Raw genomic sequence first — 21,623 nt, forward strand, 5'->3', positions numbered from 1 at the left:
AATTTAGCGTGAGTTTGTGGCCTCTGGATGCAAATCCACTACTTCACTTTTGTCACTTTTACATCTATGAGCAACATTCATTCACCAAAACTAAAGTTCCATATTATAATACAGAGGAGCCAAAATTAACTGTCCCAAATCCAAATGTATACAAGTTCTGGTGTAATACAACTTATGGTTAACAGTGATGCTATTAAATCATAAATGTATTTATTAAATTGCACAGACTTTTATTTACAGCACAGCGTATAGCAAGAAAAACACTACTTAACAAAGGAACAGTCATACTTAGATGGTGATGTTTCTTATGTGAAGATCCCCATTTAACAATTGCTTAGTTTTTTTGTTGATCAGTGTTGCCTTTAATTAGTTTTAGGCAAGTTGATACTTGCATTATGTAGGATAAAGGTCTCCACGGAGAGATCACAACTTTTTTTATGTGAATAAAATATTTTCTATTTGTGAATTATTAATTGTATTCTATTACTGATACAAGACCCATGAGTGCTTTGAATTATTGGTGAATATCATGTTGCTGTTTAAAGGCTACTTTAAAAAAATCTTTCTTCATATAAGGTGACTAAATCTCCAATTTTGTCATCTTGGAAAGGTGTTTGCATGTGTGTGTGTATGTACATGTAGTGGCAAGAAAAAGTAAGTAAACCCAAACCCTTTTTGTTATTGCCAGCATTTACGTATAAATATGATATGATCCTCATGAAGATACAATAATGAACAAACACCGTGTGTTCTAACTACTAACACACACATTATTGTATTGCCCTTGTCCATATTGGAAAAAGTATGTGAACTCCTAGGCTAATCACTAGTCTTAGGGTGACCATGTGCCCCAGGTTGCCTGAAACAGCCCTCAAATCAGAAGTCACTGTCCTGGAATGAAAGTGTGAAGCAGGTAGATGAGCTGTCATGTGGCCCCTCACTTCTAACCCTGCAGGCTCACAGGAGAGAAACTGAAGGGGAAAAGAGAGCTTTAAATAATCCTTTGTGCTGTACTGCGGTCATGTGTGTTCTACACAAGTGGTGGTGTTTAAAACCTCTCTGAGCGTACATATGTCCCATTTACCTGCTCCCTAAGGAGTTATATAAAATCAGTTGAAATCTTGGTTACATACAGAGCCCTACACCGATATATTAGAATATATCATTTGCACATTTGAATGATAAGCTTCAACTATTATATTTAGTTCAGTTTCATTTTTTTATATGTGACATTTTCCCCAGCAGTATGGAGTTTATTCTGTGAGTCTATGGTTATTGGTGCAATGGAAAGGAGGGAGATAGTGTGAGTGGGTGGGTGTCTGAGTGAGTGGGTGTTAGTGCCAGCTTGTGTGTCACTATGTGCCTTTGTTTTAGTTACAGGTGGGGCGAAGAAGAAAAACTGCACCCAAGCTCCACCCTAGGCTTATGCCCGGGCAATATCATTTGGGTGAGTGGGTTAACAACCTGTTTGTCAGAAGTACCCTTTGGATAACATTATGCGCCTGCTGATGCCACATTCTTACCAAAACCACACCCCTGTCCCTAAATCACAATTAAAAAATGTTATCACTTTATGTACAATTCTGCAAAATGTGGACTACATGAAGGCTTTCACCTTATGGGTCTTCACTTTCCCTCCAGGGTGGCTGCATGTTTAGTATTTGACGGCCTAGGTGATAGAGCTTGGAGAAGGCTTGAAATAATGCTCATTTCTCTGTCTATTTCTGTGATAACTCCTATTGACAAACAAGAAGAAAATGCAGTTTCCATGCAGTGACCTCATATTCCCGGCCACTGAAGACATGCAGTTATTCAGCAAATCCTGCATGCATTGGCAATTCAATTAAGGGGGAGGGGGTGAATGATGGACAAAGTAGACAGAAGCTGACATTAATCAACTTCACCACAGAAAATAATGAAGATGGTGGAATAATGAATGCCTTGATGCTATTAACATTTGTCCTCACATGAGAATCCTGCAGGGATATTTGTTCCCCCATTTCCCCTGGTTCATATTTATGTACATATGAACATTATGCATATGATTATTGTTATATACAAATTCTAATACATATCCAGATGTGAGGACATAATAAATTATAGTTTTATTTATCTATCAATACTAATTCATTCTCAACAGGTACTTTGCTTTAGAAATCCAATTTTGATGAAAGCATAAACTTCAGTTTGAGACAAAAATATACCTGTGTATTTCTAAAGTAATTAAAGTTTTGCGTACGAAAAGAGATTCTAGCTAGCATTATTCAATATGGTATTTGGTTTACATTTTTATTAATTATAACATCACATACTGGTTTATGAAATATAACAAAATAGCAGACAATCCAAAAGGTGACATTTTTGGAATAATATGTCAAGAAATGCTGGTGCAGTGATAAAATGTAATGAATAATGTCTTAAATTTCTCTTTTTTATGAAAAGTCAAGGTTGATATCTTTCATAAGCTCTTGGTAAATCCTGTTAAACTCTTCTTCTTGTTCAGGTGTAAAGTGATTCTTCCAGTCCCCGGAGACACCTACAATGATTAAAATGTTTGTATTTAATATTAATATTTATATATTTGATGTCATTCTTCTTAGGGAGCCATAGAGTTGAGCTCTAGAGATCTGCTCATAAACCATAAGCTCATAAACCATATTGTGTCACTGAAAAATGTATGGCTTCTTTCTAAATGTCTGTAGAACCTATGGTACCTTTTACATTCTAAAAATGATTGTGATTCGTTCCTAAACATCCATAGGCATTTTATGATGCCGTTATTAGTCATGAACTGGCTTAATAAGCATTTCTATATATAATGTATATTCCAACCCTTGTTTGCCTCTTGAAAAAGATAGAAATTAATAAATAAAAAATAAAGAATGTATTAGTACACATGAAAACTATTAATTTAAAAGCCATATCCTAGATAGTTTGTAGATGCTATCATTTCCGTATGGGGGGGTCATGAATGTACCTTGTTACTTGAAAAGACACAGGATGCTAGCTTTTTTGAGATAACATAGTATGGTGAGGATATTATATAAAATTTGTGTCATCACGGGCACGTGTCAGAGTTAAAGGATTTCTCTACATACAATGTGTTCAACAATTAGCATTTTTAAGTAATATGTTTTGGATGTTATATAGCACCCTCTTTTTTAAATGTAGTTTAAGTGAACATTTTAATGATTTTTCCTTTATCTGCAATTTATAAATGCATTGGCACTTTTTTGGTCATCCCCTGATAGTTACACTGCAAGCAACCAGAGATTGAAATGAAATACGATTTAAAGGGCCCTAACATAGATTGTAGGCCATTTTGTTGTTTTAAAAGAATCAAATCATTAAACAGTTTATTACTATACCTTTTCTGTGAAATGTGCCTTGTTGTTTGTTAAATAGATAATCAGGCACGGCACTGTAATTGGACATGGGGTTTTCCTTCATGGCTTTGAAAGAAGAATGCGTCACCACGGAATCTATGGCTGCATCATCCAAATCCTTTCCAAGAAACTTGCAAATTTTTACAACATTGCCTCTTGGATCCTGAAAGACAACAACCAAAAAAACAATGAATTAAAACAAGCTAAATTTAAGCAAACCAAATATTAGAAGCATATACAGGACATTTTAGCAGTGTAAATATAGGCAGTGTGATATGGGCAGGTTTTACATAACTGAGAGATTAATACATGACAGGAATAGCCTTCCAGCAGAAGTGGCAGTTGTTAATAGAGTGCAAGAATTAAAAAAGGAATTGAGTAGGAACAAACTTTCCCCAAACGCTAGGACTTCTGAATATGCTAGCTCTTAATAAAAAAAAGGATAACATCAATAACAAAATATAGATTATACCAAATAAAAATAAAAATGTATTTAAGTTTACTTAATTTTTTAAAGTTTTCAGTGGGAGTACTTTCCTGCCAGCAACTGACTGCTGCCAGCAACTGACTGCTGCAAGCAACATGTACTGTTTAGTGACAGCTCCATATACAAGGTTGTTTGTTGTAGTTACTTTATCCTACGAAGTTTTGCTGTATGTGGAGTTAATAAATTACATTTCCGATAAGACTCTTCTCTTTCATCAGATGCGTCACTCAGGGATATCAGTTCTTTGGTTTGTACTTTGTTGCCTACCATTCCTGCGCTCAGGTTTCCTGGCTACTGAGCAGGCTGGCAAATAACTAGGCATTTTACCACGCACTACTCGGTGTTTGCAGGCTGCAGCAATGTAATGTGTTTAGCATGGTCAGCATGAGTGTGTGGCCTGTGTAGTTCAGAGCTGCCACTGTATGTGAGTTTGTCAGTTTGGCTGAGGGTGATCAGTGTGTGAGTTCAAGTTCAGTGGTGAAGAGCATGGTGAACAGTGTTCGGCAGACGCTTGCCTCGGTTAGACTACTGTGTCTCAGTGTGGTTAAGAGTGGTCAGAGTATGAGTTTGTGAAAGGCTGAACATGATCTCTGGGGAAAAGTGTGAATCAGTCTAATAGAATGATCCTACCCCATGGTTGCTTAAAATATGGATTTTTGGCTATGCTTTACTCTCTGTCTGGACTAGATTGAAAGGGTTATTAATGGCTATTCTCTTGATATCCTTCATTCAGGAACAGCCTTTCCAAAATGGACCTGCCCCGCAGTGAACTAACTAATCCTATTTGAATAGTAAACTATGAGATGTTAATCTGGAATAAGAAAATCTCCCCACAGCTTGGTTCACCATTGAGATGCCATTAAGGGCGCAATCCAGTACTGATACACACCTTAATGTAATAATTCATGCTTTTTTTCAAAATGCCTAGAGTAATCCATGAGAATTCTGCGCTAGATTAAGATAAGACCCCCCACACACATCAAGTACATTTGGCATTTCCATTGATTTCAGTTGGAGTGTTTCGTGTGAGTAATTTGCTGCATCGAGCAACCAAGACTGGCGAGAGGTAAATTTTTTTATCACCAGAAAATGCATTTCAAATTACTTACTAGGTGCTTAAATATGCATTAATATTTAGCAACACCGTTTGCGTCATACCTTCAAGTACATTTAAGTTAGAAAACTTACTCAGACATCATCAATATGCATGTATTTGGTGAGTCATTAGGTGTTTGAATCAAAACCACTTATTTATATTTGTTTTATACTAAATATTGTCATGCATACCAACATTTTATTGCTATTCCATACCTTTAACATGTCCTCATATGACAAAAACAAAATGTTAGGGTTGTCCTTGTGCTTCAACCAGCCCTTAACATGTTCAAACCAGCCACAAAAAAGTGCTGAAAAAAAACAACAAAATTGCATTTAAATCTTTTTCATAAATGTTGGCACTTTGTGGAAGTATTTCTTACTCAAACTTCTTAGTTGGTGGAAGAAATCTACCCAAATTATATTGAACTATTTCTCCACTTTATGTAGATGTGTCATATGAATAGACTTATCGCTTATTATATTAATTTATAAGCCCCATAGCACTGAGTACTGGAAGCAATAGCACTGGGCCTTTGTCTTGGCATTGCCAGTGTTTCTAAAGTAAAATAATTATAATAAAAAAATTCAATTAAAGAGGCTGGAAGATTTTAAAATGGAAAACATGCCTGTTCTACTCCTTCAAGATATGTTGGCAATACTAATGGTTTGGGATAAGCTTGCAGTAAAATCCCTGTGAGCATAAATCTCTTGGAGCATAAATGTGCACTTTTGCCTTTTAAAAAAATTATAATAGTAAAAAAACAAACAAACAAAAAAAAAAAATATATATATATATATATATGTGTATATATATATATATATATATGTATATATGTGTGTGTATATATATATATATATATATATATATATATATATATATATATATTAAAAAAGCTGTTCAAGAACTGTGCCACAGACCACAGTATCTGGACAATTGCCACTTACTTTATTCAAAGTGGGTCAAAGTGGGCCCTTGCCTTAATATACCTAGGGTGCATGAGCATACCCACATAAGTTTTTTTAATTTAATGTCAAACCTTGAGTGTTTAGCTGTAATATAGTGTATGTCATAATATATTAATCTATGCATATTTCCTGATGTATGGTATCCATCTTTGCATCCTTTGTTTAGACGAGTGTAATATGTGGGCACATTTTAAAAAGTATGTGTTGTGGGTTAAATTTGGGAAGGCACTGGTTATAATCCTTGAAAAACAATAAGTCCTTGCCTTGTCATGCCTGCTTCATTGCCTGGATCTGTGTATACCTGTGCCATCTACTCTTGGCCTGCCTTTGATCCTGCAAGTATGCTTTCACTTTCATGACTGTGGGCCACAGTCACAAGTGGCTTGCATGTGAAGTTATATGGTTGACCTGACCCAGGCCTTCTAAGCCTACTTCTACACATAGAAACAAAGAATATGATATGAACCATTTAACCCATCTAGCTTAACTGTTGGACTCTTCCCACTAACAGTGGACCCCAAGGGTCCTGACAGATGCATGAGAAAAAGTCATGAACCAAATAAGATTCAAGCTGAATTAATAAATTCTTAAAATTCGTTTAACAATGTTTTTAAACAATTATTGCTCACCTTCATTGCTTAAAAAATATTTCACAAATTCTTGGAAGTTTTCCCTAATTTCCATGAACTCAACCATCAAAGAGAAGTGGTACAGAGAAACACAAACATCTTTGGGATTTCTGATTGTGCAAATTGCCTAGAAAAAGGAAAGTAATTTCCATATATCTGCAGACTTAAGGTAATACATACTTTATATATAAGAAGCGAACGTTGCTGATAAATTACAACCCAATTGTCAGCTTCCCTAACAACAACAAAAGTAAAAAAAAAAAAAAGTGAGAGCATTTTCCTCTTACTGAGGACACTTTTACATGGAATAAAAAACAAATATATTTATGAAATAATTTGTACTAATACATGTATATATATATATATATATATAAAATGGGTGAAGCCGTATTAGTCCAGTAGACACAATATTTTTGGACATTATATATATATATATATATATATACACACAAAACTGCTAAAACACAGAGAATTTGGAAAGCATTTTGGTTACTATTGAGCTTTAGCTCCAGATCTATTTGGAACCTAGCAATGCCCCTGGGCTTTAAAAAAAGAATGGCCAAGCCGACCTAATACTAACCACTTGGCAAGCCTATTAAGATTATGTGTTGAAAATTGTAATGCGTCATATATTAATTTTTTAGATACCTTAGCATTTGTTTTAAAGAAACTTTCTGGAAAGAACTGTACAGGGAGATGAGTTGTAATAAGGCGAGGAGAGGGTCTGTTCTCAAGCTTGCTTCGGGCCTGATGCTGTTCAATCCATGGAACACGGTCCCAGCTTAACTCTGTTGTTACTGGTGTTGGGTCACCATTGCTGTAAACGAGACTTAGAATTTCTTGTATCCAGGTAGTGCCTGGAAAAAAGTGCAATAATTAGGTATGCAGCCTTATCAAGTATATATTCAACAAAAAAACATGACAAAGGCCCTCCAATACAGAAGGAGTGGGTCATGTTAAACACACGGGAATAAGGGCAATTGGCCAGGGTCCAAACATCATCAGGGACCCACACACACACGCATTCTTGTGAGTATAGTAAGGCTGTATACGATATGTTACTTTGTGTGTATATATCTATATCATAGATATACACAGTATATATATATATATATATATATATATATATATATATATATATATATATATATATATATATATAATTTGGTCTATAGGCAACTAAATATACTGTATTTACATATTTGTATCCCTGGGACATCATCATCTATTGCAATTTGGCTATAGTTTATGCTACAGGTATGTTGCCCTATAAAACAGGGTTTTTTGTGATCACATCTGTTTGTATTGTCTGCCCGGATGCATAAAGTGTACAGTATGTATAGGGAAGAATAACACAGGTTTCCGCAGGGCTCCATTAAAACTGAAGCCGACCCTGCAGAGTACAGTGAGCAACATTAAAACCATACCAGGCTGTTCAGTATGAACGTTATTATATAATTTCATCATTTTACATGTATTACATGTATCTTAGATATTGTAATTAAGTACAAAAAAAATACACGTGTAGGCTCCCTATAATATTGTAGAATGCTGTGTTTATGTTACCATAAAAGTACAGCTAGTGAAAAGAGATAATATATTGCACATATATATATATATATATTTTAACCAGACATTTATTATGTTGTTTTGTGTCTGCGTTAAAGCCCAGTATTTTCTTAAATAATGGTGACTTATGTCCTTAGAGGTTTGTTTCTGTAACAAAATGTGTAGATTAGGAAATGTTTATAGGATCCTAAGGAAGTGTTATTTGCTGGAATTATATTATAGAATTAATGTGTAAAGTGAGGAATATATCAATATTTTACCTGATTTGGGATATGTTATATTAATAACATCATCATCGCGTGTTTGAAACTCTTTCCATGCATAGGTTAAGCTTTCTTCATTATGTATGACTGCTGGCAGCCTCATTCCATTAAATTCCATGTATTTTCTTGATATTGTTAACATTTTGATGTGTTTTCTAGAATACAAACATTATAGTTAACAAATTTTGAGTCAATTGTTAAAAAAATTGCTATATTACTTCTCTGGGGTATACCTAGAGTATTTGGCACCTGGGGCAGATCCTGTGTGTGGCACTTCACACCCTAAAATGTAAAGACACCCACAAAAGAAAATAATGTTGGCAAGAATATTTATTTCACAAATTTGTAAACTGCATGTGAACTGGAAAAAGCTAGAAATCCAAAAAAATAAGTTGGTATCCTATCACTATTATCCTATCACTATATAGTGAGCCAGACATTGATGGTGGTACAGAGTAACAGATATTGACAGTTGTGTAGCACAACCCCCATCACTGTATACTAAGCCAGACATAGGCTGTTTCCGGCACATAGGCCTGCCATCCCTGAAACATTAGGGGAGTGCAAGGTCTGTCACTTCAGAGCACTGGGATATGACGTCATATACTGGTGCTCTGCATCGATTGTCGGCGCTTGGAGATTAGGGAGCTCGGAAGCCATGGTCTGAAGTGATAGACATTGGGCTGCAATGACAGGATGATAGACAGAAGATGGAACGGGAGAAATGTAAGGGATGGGGAGAAAGGGGAGTGGAAGATGAGGAGAAAGGGATGCAGTAAGGGCAAATGTGTCCCAGTGTATTCGTGTGTATATGGTTAGTGCAGATGTGTGTGTAAGGGCAGTATATTTGTAAGTGTGTGTTTATGAGCAGTTGTTTGTCTAAGGACAGTGCGTGTGTGTAAGGGCTGTGTATGTGTATATGTGTGTATAAAGGCAGTGCATGTATATGTGTATGGGCATGCGTATGTAAGGGCAGTGTATATGTATATGGATATGCATGGGCAGGCGTGTGTACAGGTACTGTATGTGTATATGTGTGAATGGCAGGTGTGTGTAAGGGCGGTATATGTGTATATGTGTGTGTATGGGCTGGTGTTTGTATGGGCATTGTATCCTTGCTTGCCAAAATAGCCCTCCCCTGCTTTTCCTCTCCCTTACACGTACCCACATATGCATACTTCTGTTTCTGTTTATTAATCCTCACATCATGTCATTTTTTGTTTTTTTTCTTGGGAGGGAGGAGCCCCAGTGCATTGCTTTGACAGCCCTGGCTGGCATAAATGCCTGTTATAGTGTTAAAGACTAAAAATATGGCCTTCCAGAGTCACTACATAATGGGCACATGAGTGCACCATAAGGTGCAGTAAAAATGATCACTTCTAGATATGTGCAGGAGTTACGCTCTGTATTTGTACACGATCAACATAGACGTGGGCAGTTATTGCCAATGTTGAAATATTACTGAGTATGAGAGTTAGTTTTTACTAATGGTCAAATTTACTATACTGAGGTATCTGAAAAGGATTTAAATAGCTAAAAAAAAATTTAAATGCAGCATATTTACAACTTGCACCTATATGACAACTTAACTTAAAAGCAATGTACTTTTTTAACAGCAACCACATTTTTTGAGTTTTGAGTTTCTAGTTGAACTAAACGTTCACCGCTCATCCACTCCTTTTCAAAGAGCCCCTAGCAAAATTCCAGGAAGCAAAGGTTGCATGAAATAAACATGACAAACCTCATCATTCTTTGTTGCTGATATATTAAACCCAACCCAACATAGGCTGCTGTTAGAAAGCCTCTAAAGGAGGATGACTTTTGGTACAGATGAACAGCGGTTATAACTTGTCTGGTGTGTTGTGTCATTAGCAAGTTGACACCACTGATCTCTTGGGCCTTGTAGATTGTGGCACACAGGTCATTAACACATAAATGTGGTGTTGCCATTCATTGTTGAAGCAAACATTTATAGTGTTGCAGATCTATAAACAGTCTGCAATATGCACCAAAGGAATTTATAATCTTTTCTTGTGCAGAATATGAGCAAATTGAACAATTTGGTTCCCAATCAATATGTGAACAGTTCCTCCTGAATGGCAAGGTCCTTGCCACATGCAGCTTTTGGTGACATGGGTACCTATCCTAGATGTGTAAACATTAATTTATTTTGGGGTTGTTAGAATTATTGAAGTAAAATTCTTAAATATGCTGGTGACTTTAAGACATCAATCCACAAAGATTAATTTTACTCACACACACGCACACTACAATAACAGTATAGAGTTGTACTGTGTTAGCCACAGAAAGAGTGAAAGCAAATTCCTTTATTGACTAGCTGACGTATAATGGATTGCAAAGCTTTTAACACTATCTAGGTCTCTTCTTCAGGCATATATACTCTAACAACAACAACAAGATGGACCCAAAATTGGCAATACCCAACAGGAATAAGAATATACCAAATTACGTAATAAATGTATGTATCCATCAGACAAGCCGGTATTAAAATAAATCATAATCATTTGTTCTTGTGCTTCTGAACATAAGCCACACATAAAAACACATAGGGCACATATATTCATACATAGACTATACCGTACACACAGATATACTTAATAGATACAACCACATGCATTTACACAGAGATATCCTCACATAAATACAAAAACACATATAAAATGACTTAAAAACAGATGAAACCCTGTCTTATTTTCAGTAGCTGCATTCCCTTGGCTGATACAGTAACCCTGCCTTTTTCTTACAAGCCAGTAACCACTCTTACTGTCTTCGGCAGGTGACTGCAAAATACGCTTCTTATTGGCTAATTCCGTCACATAACAGGAAGTAGAGGCTTACTCTGCCATCACTGATCATAGTAGAAAAGTATAGTTAAAATGATACCATTTATTGGCTAACTGAGAGTTTCATTGCAAGCTTTCAAGACCAAGTTATTAGGTCCCTTCCTCAGGCATTAATCACTGATCATACAATGATCGGCATGCCATGCCCAAAGTGGGCTTCCATCTGAGTTCCCATGTTACCCAGCACAACAAGCATTGCATTTCTTTTATACAATATAGGTATATATAAAAATCGCACTTCAGCAAGTGGGAGTCCTTGTCACTGGGGCTAATGCCCCACTTGCACAAGCCCCCCCCAACAGTCCATGTATTGAAGATTTGCCTTGTACGTACATATTTGTATACTCTTTTTCTTACAGGGATCTATTTATTGCTTTCATTTTAATTTCAGGAATTGAGTTGGACAAATCACAGTTAATATATCATGGATTTCAGGTATAGTGATCAGCTAAATACCAGCTACATTCTTATATACTGATCTAAAATGATTCTTAGAAAAATAGCATATAACCTATTCAGAATAAACATTTTACGTACATACTAGTAAAAGCCCCCAAATCTACACTGTCTCACACAAAATGGAACTTTTTGGAGGTATAAATACGATCCTAAATTATCTATATCTATATCTGCGCTACCATTGTGCATGTTTTAAAATATCTTCATTTCAGAGTAATCCCCATGCCTGTTTATTTATTAGGCTTCTGATGTATTTCTCTGTCTCGTCCTCACTTCTAGTGCTGGAAGGAGAGACTGCACCCTGCAGGGACATTGTAGTCAAAATGGGTTGTCAAAATTGTATAATTCTTGCAGAATAAAGTCTGTGTCTATTCCTGGAAACATTGTACCTAGACAGGAAAAAGTATTAAGCAAAGCAGAGACCATGAAAGCTAACATTACACAATGTGTCTTACCTTACAGACTTCTTAAAGTAGTATTAAAGCAGATAGTCTCGATTACTCAGCTGGAGTTGGATTCCCGAAGGCAAAAGCTTAAGTTTTTGAGTGAAAGAGTGAACTAGCTAGTAGAAAAGAAAGAAGAGGAATGAGGCCAAGTGAGGGGTGGATGTTTATAAAGTCCTGGTTAAAACGTTTAAGCAACACCCTCTCATTAAACCCCCACCTTCCCATATATACATTCTCACTATCTTCCTCAAACTCCAGGGTCAAACAAAAGTTTATTATGTTAACTATTAAACCGACATAAGCTCTTAGCAAACCTTGATAACCTTTACCTTAAAACTGATCACGCATTATTGTAGTTATCTTACTTTTGTGCAGCTATGAGCTGTTGAAGCATAGAAACTTTTAACACTAGGGGCAGATGAAATGATGTTTTGTAGTTTTTTTTATTCTGATGCTATATAGCTCCAGGATTTTAACACAGCAGGGGCTAGATAGTGTAGCTTTTTGTCAGGACCTCAAGTAGCAATATTTAAGAGGTCCAAAGGTATAGAGATTAAAAAAAAATAATGTTATACATAAGCTAAAAAATACTTGTGATCACGTTTTTTAAAGATATAGTATTATAGCGCTTTGACGTGTCGGTTTCACCCTTCCCACATTCTCAAAGCAGGGACTAGGGCCGGACTGGCAATCACCAGGCAGCCCTGGCACTCGCATGTCATCATAGGTGAGGCTAACAACTAGATATGGCCATTTGATAGGCCACTCTGGGCCTGCATTTGACCAACTTGCACATATGGTAGCACTACCTTTGAAACATATAAGCAATTTATATTGCATAATATAGTAAGGGCTTGTATTTCTCCAAGTGGCTTGCTTTCTGTAGTTCCCAGTGTGTGCACCACAGCAGCAGAGAAGTGATATTATAAATATACCAACAGTGTGTTTGTATTTGAACCTGCAAAGCATATTCGGAGAAAGGTCTTGTTACCAGCGGGATACCTCAGAGATCTGTACTTGGACCCATTCTCTTTAATATTCTTATTAGTGATATTGCAGAAGGTCTTGATTGTAAGGTATGTCTTTTTGCTGATGACACGAAAATTTGCAACAGGACTGATGTTGCTTGAGGGAGAAGCCAAATGGCAAATGATTTAGGTAAACTGAAAAAATAGTCAGAGCTGGGCAGCTGGCATTTAATGTGGATAAATACAAAGTAATGCATCTAGGGGATAAAACCCCAAGGGCAGAGTATAAAATATTGGATACTGTCCTAACCTCAACGTGTGAGGAAAGTGATTTAGGGGTAATTATTTCAGAGGATTCAAAGGTAGGCAGACAGTGAAACAGAGCAGGTAATGCTAGCAGAATGCTTGGTTGTATAGGAGAGGTATTAGCAGTAGAAAGAGGGAAGTGCTCATGCCATTAAACAGAGTATTCTGTACAGTACTGGAGACCATATCTCCAGAAGGATATAGATATGTTGGAGAAAGTTCAGAGAAGGGCTACTAAAATCGTTCATGGATTACAGGATAAAACTTACCAGAAAAGGTTAAAGGATCCTAACATATATAGCCTGGAAGAAAGACATGACAGGGGGGATATGATAAAAACATTTAAATGCTTAAAGGGCGTCAACATGATAAATGAAGAGAATTTATTTAAAAGGAGAAATACTACCACAACAAGAGGACATAGTTTTAAACTAGAGGGGCAAAGGTTTAAAAGTAACACCAGGAAATATTACTTTACTGAAAGGGTAGCTAATGCATGAAATAGAGTTCCAGCAGAAGTTGTAGATGTTAATACGTGAAGGTGTTTAAGCAAACATGAGATAAGCATAAGGATAAGCTAGATAAAAGATAAGGCCAGGGACTAAGGAATGTATTCAGACGTTGGGCAGGCTGGATGGGCCGAATGGTTCTTACCTGGTGTCACTTTCTTTGTTTATATGTTTACCTATTTAAACTTTAAATGATATAATAATACTGTGTGTGGGCATGGATGTATACTTGTGTGTGTTTGTGTGATTATGGATGTGTACTTGTGTGTGTGTGTGCGTGTGAGAGCATAGATGTGTACTTTGTGTGTGAGATCATGGATGTGTGTATGTGTGTGGGCATGGATGTATACTTGTGTGTGAGCATGGATGTGTACTTGTGTCTGTGAGCATGGATGTGTACTTGTGTCTGTGAGCATGGATGTGTACTTGTATGTATATGAGAGCATGGGTGTGTACTTTGTGTGTGTGTGTGTGTGTAAAATAGTCTCCTAACACCCCAAAAACTAGCAAGCACATTTGAAGACTTTGTAATATTAGTCTGTAAGTGCTAAAAGATGGATAAAAATTCTAGCTATTAGGAGTTTTCTAACTCCAACACAAGGGGGCTACACCTTGTATCATTGTATCCTTTCTATCGTACAGCCATTCCGCCTACATGTCATTTTGCATCTTTATAATCTTCCAGACATCCACTTTTTCACAATATGTTTTGTTTCTGTAAATGCAGATTTTTATTTGACACACTACCTACATCCTATTTGTATAGCACTGCAGAATATGGCAAAGGTATATAAACGTATATAAATGTAAAGGTATATAAATATAACCATTTTTTTGTGTGGTTAGAAAAAATGCATGGTATGTATATGTTATCATGACAACCAGCATATACAGCTTCCTATCTTGACTAGCAGTTGTACGGTAACACACTTTTCTTATGCACAAGAAAAGAGATAACTATGCATACAAAATGAAAGCTTCCAAAAAAAACACAGAACAAAAACAGATAGCAATAAGACAGAGCTTTACACTATCCAGAATCCAGAGAAGACACTGCTCTGGTATGCAGGCACGGGATAGCCCTCAGGAGCATGGTCTCCCAAACTATCTGGCATGCAGCAGATGAAGTGACTGGTATATGTCTCTGTTGTGAATTTAATATGAGAGGGTAAGGATAAAATTCATGACTTTAGTAAATAAAATAAAATTGTCCAATCTTACATAAAAGAATCAGTTAGAAAATTCTCAATAAAATGATGATTTTTTTTAGTGTGCAAATAAACGCACTATTTTAACGTAAATGTTGGAAGAGACCAAAACAGTCTCTACGGTTCTTCATTTCTGATAGCTTCCATATGATGGTTTCTTGTATAGGGAGTGCGTAGAAAAACAGGCCAAGAAGGGTTTTAGTGGTTTCAGTTACTGGCAGGTCATATAATTAAGATGAGAACAATAATTTTTATAATGTGTTGCTTTCTTTGAAAAAAAAAATATGCAAAACATGCTGTATCTTATCTCATCCAGGAGCACACTATTAAATAAACGATAAACATGATCATTCAACATGATTCTTACTGACATTTTTGTTACTGCTAATGGAAATCATATTTAGAATTAAAAAAGTTTAGAGATTCTTAATGTACTGAATTTCCATAGTCCAAATAGCTTAAAATTAAATCCTCTATTTTTTAATAATGTGAGAATTAAAAGGATGAGAAATATAACATGGATGCCCACCAACATTATTTTTTTCATATTACAAGGTTCTGGGTCCTGGCATTGCATATTACTTTATGTAACTTGCATAGCTTATGAAGCTTGGCCCCATACTTTGCCTGCTCAGAAAATTCATATATTATATGACCACAAAGTATGTGGACACCTGACCTTCACACTTACTGCATATGAGCTCGTTTGACATCTCATTCCAAAACCATGGGCATTAATATAGGGATAGCTCTTCTTTGGCCCCCACACATCTGTGAAGGCGTTCCATGAGATGTTGCAATGTGTTTGTTGTCAAAATAGCATTTCTGAGTGTAACCCAGTGGAGTCATTCTGTCTAATAACATTGCAGCTGGGTTGTCATGGATACTGACCTTTCCTTCCAGCACCAGGTCACTTGGCCTCCTGTGAGCCAATCAGTATCTCTTTGGGACATATGTCAGTCTTCCTGAGCTAGGGAAATGTTTCTTAGCCTATCAGAGGAGAGGATCTAGGAAGAAGCTTCTGGAAGAGCAGAGCTAAGCAGGGGAGTGAAGAAGGAGGAGAGATAGACTGCTCTCCCTGTAAGCAGGCCTGAAATAAGCCTGCTGCCTTTAGTGTGTGTACTGCTGACATCCAAGCAGTACACTGAAGCTGAAGTAGAAGTGTGGAGAGAATACAGCATGGTGCTGTATGTTCCTGAGTGAGTGTGAGAGACTGCCAGTACCCAGAGTGTCCAAGCGCTGAATCCTGTACCAGTGAGGTGAAAGCAGAGCTGCAGACAGACATCTGTGTGGGAAGACAGGTATTACTCTCAGCCAGGAGGTTAAAGGGGCAGCATCCCAGAGCTGCCTGAAGACACTAAGGAGAGGTACTTCACTAATATATATATATATATATATATATATATATATATATATATATATATATATATATATATATATATATATATACCGTATATTCCGGCGTATAAGACGACTGGGCGTATAAGACGACCCCCAACTTTTACAGTCCAAATATAGAGTTTGGACTATACTCGCCGTATAAGACTACCCCTCTACCCAGCGTACAACAACCAGCCAATCACGGCAAGCGATGTACCTTACCGGTGATTTGCTGGTTGATTTGCTGACATATACATACATGCACTGCCCTTACACACACACACACATATATAATATATATATATCTATATATATATCTACACATATGCCTGTCCATACATACACATTTATACACTGCCCTCACCACACACCCCTGCCTTTACACACACATGTATATGTATATATATATATATATATATATATATATATATATATATATATATATACACACACACACGTATGTATATATTTATATATACACACACACACGTGTGTGTGTGTGTGTGTATATATATATATATATATATATATACACACCAGTGTGTGTGTGTATATATATATATATATATATACACACCAGTGTGTGTGTGTGTGTGTGTGTGTATGTGTATATATATATATATATATATATATATATATATATATTTATCCCCCCTTTGTCCCTTTCTCCCCATCTCTTACCTTATCTTCTGTCTTCTTTCTTCCATCCAGTTGTGGGAGCCCGATGTCTGGCACTTCAGACCTCGGCTTCCCTGCTCTCTAATCATTACGCGCCGGCAATTGATGCCGGGCGCCGGGACATGACGTCATCCCTGCGCTCGACATCAATAGCCGGCGCCTAGTGATTAGAGAGCAGGGAAGCCGAGGTCTCAAGTGCTAGACCTCGGGCTTCCCTGCTCCCTCATCACTACGCGCCGGCAATTGATGCCGGGCGCCGGGACATGACGGCATCCCTGCGCTCGGGATCAATATCCGGCGCGTAGTGATTAGAGAGATTGGTGGCTTCGTGGGAACCTCCGGCTTGGTAAGTACCCGGCGTATAAGACGACCCCCCACTTTTAAGAAGATTTTTGGGGGTTAAAAAGTCGTCTTATACGCCGGAATATACGGTATATATATATCAACATAAATACATCCTTATTATATAGGGAGGCGTTTTGGATTAAAGAATTGGATACCATCTTTCCTAGGGGTCTTAATTATGAATTTGACTTGATGCCTCTTATTTGATTTTATTTAAAATCTATGTTTTTTCTTTATTTTTCATTTTTTATGATCAATTTTTATTCTCTTTTTCTTTTTTAGATTCAACTTCTTTACTCTCTGTTCTATATGTGCTGATGTCGTCTTATATTAGTTTCAGACCCTCATAATTCACATGATAATTCATTGATAATTTAATAGCACTGTGTCACTTTAAGGGATTCTGTGCAAAATAAAACTTTCTCCTCTCTAAAATACATCACTGAATGTGTTACACTTTTTCGCTGACCTCTATTATCAATGCACTTTATTAACTTTCTTAGAATTGGTTACATTTTATACCTACTTTGCACTTTATTTGATTGTGTCACATTATAATATACCATTGTATATTAATATAATTTATGATGACTTTGCCATTTTTGGTTTTTGTAAATATTCAAGTTTTTTATCTATATTATAAGAACCAGTGACTTTTATTTGTTTTATTCACAATATGTGTCATATAACTATTTATTCCTTCACAATAGATCGTTTTTACTATTTGTCTGGTCTTTATGATAACAGATGGCGATCTGATGATACATGCACTTGGTAATGCTATTGCACTTTAGGAATACACCTGCACTATTTTATCAGAGATAATGCTCTTGTGTATGCATGGAATAAGCTTGCGCATGCGCAGAATGTCACCACGCTTTAGTGCTGACAAATGTTTGCCTTTATTTCTTATTTTAATCAGCATATTTGCTTTTGCCGATTTGGTTGTTTGGTTTGATTTAATTCACACTTCTTTTGGAGTATTAACACTGATTGTGTTTACATGGAACTGCACTAGTTAAATCTCTGTAAGTGTCTATTACAGACACTGATTGCACATACTTTATGGGTATCTTCTTAATATATTCCCTTTGGTTATTTAATACATATGGATCTTAATATACTTCTTTATTTGTCACTGGTTTCTTTTAACATCTGCAAGTATCATTTATTTATTATGCGATGTATACTTTTGAATATTTACTTATGTTAATACATGGTTATCAATTATATTACACATGGTGTTAGATTAGATCGGTCTTTTGATTGGCTATCCATTTATTGATATGTGCTATTTAAACTTTTACTTTTTACTTGTGTGGTCAACTTGATAAAGACCTCATCGTGAGGTCGAAACGTTGTTGTTCGTCTCTTTCAATAAATCTGCCTGATGGAACCCTTGAGTGCCTGGAGCCTTTTTCTATTTTCATAAATATATCCTTTTCTCCCCGGGTAGCGCTACCTGCATCAAGGGCCCCAACAGTGCACCAACACTGAGACATCTGGGTGGGAAGAACACCTACATTTGGGGTGGGGGAGCTGGTGTTGCAAATTAATCAGTTATCTGTGTTATATATATTCTCAGGACTGTGCACCCACTGCTAGAACTGAACTGCATAGGCACAGCAGCTGGGTGCTTATATTATAATACCTGTTTATTTCAATATATTCTATATATAATTTGCATTTCAGTTGTGTGTATTATTTTCTTGTGTGAAAGGGGCCATTTCTCAGTGGGTGGGTTCCCCTACTCAACATAGTACAACTCACTGAGTGGAGGCACTGTGTAAAGAAAGAAGATGTCCCGATCTCCCAGCAATTGCGGAGGCTCAGGTTTCCTGTCACCAGCGTCACTAAAATATGTAACTACCAGCCTGACAGCGGAGCAAGGTAAAAAAAGGGTTACATGAGGTCAGGCACTGATGTTGGACAAGAAAGTCTGCCTCATAATTGTTATGTTGCACTTCACCCCAAAGGTATTAAGTGGGGTTAAGGACAGGGCTCTATGTAGTCTACTCTAGTTCCTTTAGCCCACTATGTATTTCTGTAGGTAGCGTTCTCCTGGCATTCACCAAACCCAAATTGTCCATCAGCCTTCCGTATAGTGAAACGTGATTCATCACTCCAGCAGTGAGGTGCTTTACACTAGACTTGGGTGCCGGCCAACTCTTTGTGTTCATCTTCGTGGGGAAAAAAATCTTCGTATTCCACGAATATTCGCCCGTTCCTGTGTTTAACTACGGTGAATATTCTTGTACATTCTTCGTGTTCTTTCTTTTTTCGTTTTTTTTGCAGCTGCTGGTGACCAATAGAGTCACTCGTACGGACTTTTAAAATCCTAGCTCCGCAACTTTGCCGGGAAAGACCACTGGTCTTCCCGCTCCAAGAGTTAAAGGTCCGTACGAGCAACCAATAGAGTCGCTTATACAGACCTTTAACTCTTGACAGGGAAACTTGGAGGTTCCAGGAGTTAAAGGTCGGTGCAAGTGACTCTATTGGTTTCCAGCAGGGAGCTCCTCTGGCATCAACTAATGAAGGAGCTCCCTGCCGGTGACCAATAGAGTTGCTCGTACAGACCTTTTACTCCTGGAGGCAAAACTCTGCCTGGGGAGACCCCTGCTCCAGGAGTTAAAGGTCTGTATGAACGACTCTATTGGTTGCCTGCAAGGGCCTCCTTTGGCATCAACCAATAAAGGACAGCTGCCCTTCATTGGCTGATGCCAGAGGAGCTTCCTGCCGGTGACATATAGAGTTGCTTCACCGACCTTTAACTCCTGACACCAAAACTTGGCCTGGGGAGAGAACAGGAGTTAAAGGTCCATAAGAGGTACTCTACTGGTCTCCAGCAGGGGCCTCCTCTAGCATCAACCAATTGGATAATGCCAGAGGAGGCCCCTGCAGACGACCAATAGAGTTGCTCGCACGGACCTTGAACTTCTTGCGCGATCCTATGGATTCTCACTCCCGTTAACCCCTGTGATGCTGGGTAGACAAGGTAGACTAGAAGGGGTAGGGACCAAGGAGAATGCCCCTTTTGAAGAATCCCCAAATGCATTTACAAGGGGCACTCCACACAAAATTAGGACCACTCAGCTGTATTTACATTAAAGTACATATGATGGCTGGGATTTTGGCCTGGGCTAAATTATCACTGTTGTATGCATTAACAGTTCTGGTGCAACTGCAGACAAATCTCAAACAGGATGAGGTTTTAGGTTGTTTAAAGGGCTTTAGAGTTTAACAATTTATGCTACGCTTTATAAAATAGCTACATCTGAACTGGAAGGTAGAAACCATAAACTATTTCTTTGTTACAATTCTACAATGCCTTCTGTTCATTTCCTGATGCATAATTTATATCATAATATCAATAAATTTGTTTTGGACTCTGGATTATATTTTGCTTTAGCAACACACAGAGCATTAGATTAAGCCTTATATGTATTTCTAAAGAATAATATGCTTGTTTGTGAGCATTTTAGGAATTTCTCAAGTGGGGAGAGAAAGCTTAATGGTAACATAATAAACCACTTAAGTAAGGTCTCTTACACCTTATTTGAATATTGCAACAATGGTGAAACACCTGTGAATTCCTATTTTTTAAACACAATATTCTTAACCAAGCTCCTTAGTTGTTTTATTATTTATATGTGTATATGGGACATCTTTTTATGTGTGAGTTGTCTAATGAATTTGGGAAGCGACTAAATAATTTAAATGCACAACATCTACTGAGGCTTTGCGTGAAAAGACTTTTCTTGGAGCATTAATTTGCTTAGATGTAGGAGACGGTAATGAATTATATATACCAAACTTTTTTTAAGACAAAGTCATTTAGTATTTCCATTGTGATTTAATGAGACCCAATGACTTTTTTTTTCATTTGGTTTAATTATTTACATTATTATCGACACCTTAGCTGGTTTATTTTAGTTAATTTGTTATGTTGGGGGTTGAAAGTAAATAGAATTTAATTAATTAAAATAGTTTAAATACAAGCAAGCAATTCTCAATTAGCATTGTTTTTCAGGGTTTGCAGGTAATTAAAATGGTAAATATTCA

The 21,623-nt window shown here is 36.9% G+C and overlaps 1 protein-coding gene across 1 annotated transcript; it reads right to left on the reverse strand.

The window, feature by feature from the left end:
* Nucleotides 1-2,270: 2,270 nt before the first annotated feature.
* LOC128470480 (3-beta-hydroxysteroid sulfotransferase-like) lies at nt 2,271-12,326 on the reverse strand. Its single transcript, XM_053452374.1, has 7 exons — nt 12,177-12,326; nt 8,396-8,553; nt 7,215-7,423; nt 6,567-6,693; nt 5,185-5,279; nt 3,369-3,549; nt 2,271-2,536 (listed from the first exon to the last, which is right to left on the reverse strand). The coding sequence occupies exons 2-7, from the start codon at nt 8,538-8,540 to the stop codon at nt 2,433-2,435; spliced, it is 861 nt and encodes a 286-aa protein (XP_053308349.1). The 5' UTR covers nt 8,541-8,553; nt 12,177-12,326; the 3' UTR covers nt 2,271-2,432.
* Between the last annotated feature and the right edge of the window lie 9,297 nt (nt 12,327-21,623).

This window comes from Spea bombifrons, chromosome 12 (assembly GCF_027358695.1).
Source record: "Spea bombifrons isolate aSpeBom1 chromosome 12, aSpeBom1.2.pri, whole genome shotgun sequence".
Lineage (NCBI taxonomy): Eukaryota > Metazoa > Chordata > Amphibia > Anura > Pelobatidae > Spea > Spea bombifrons.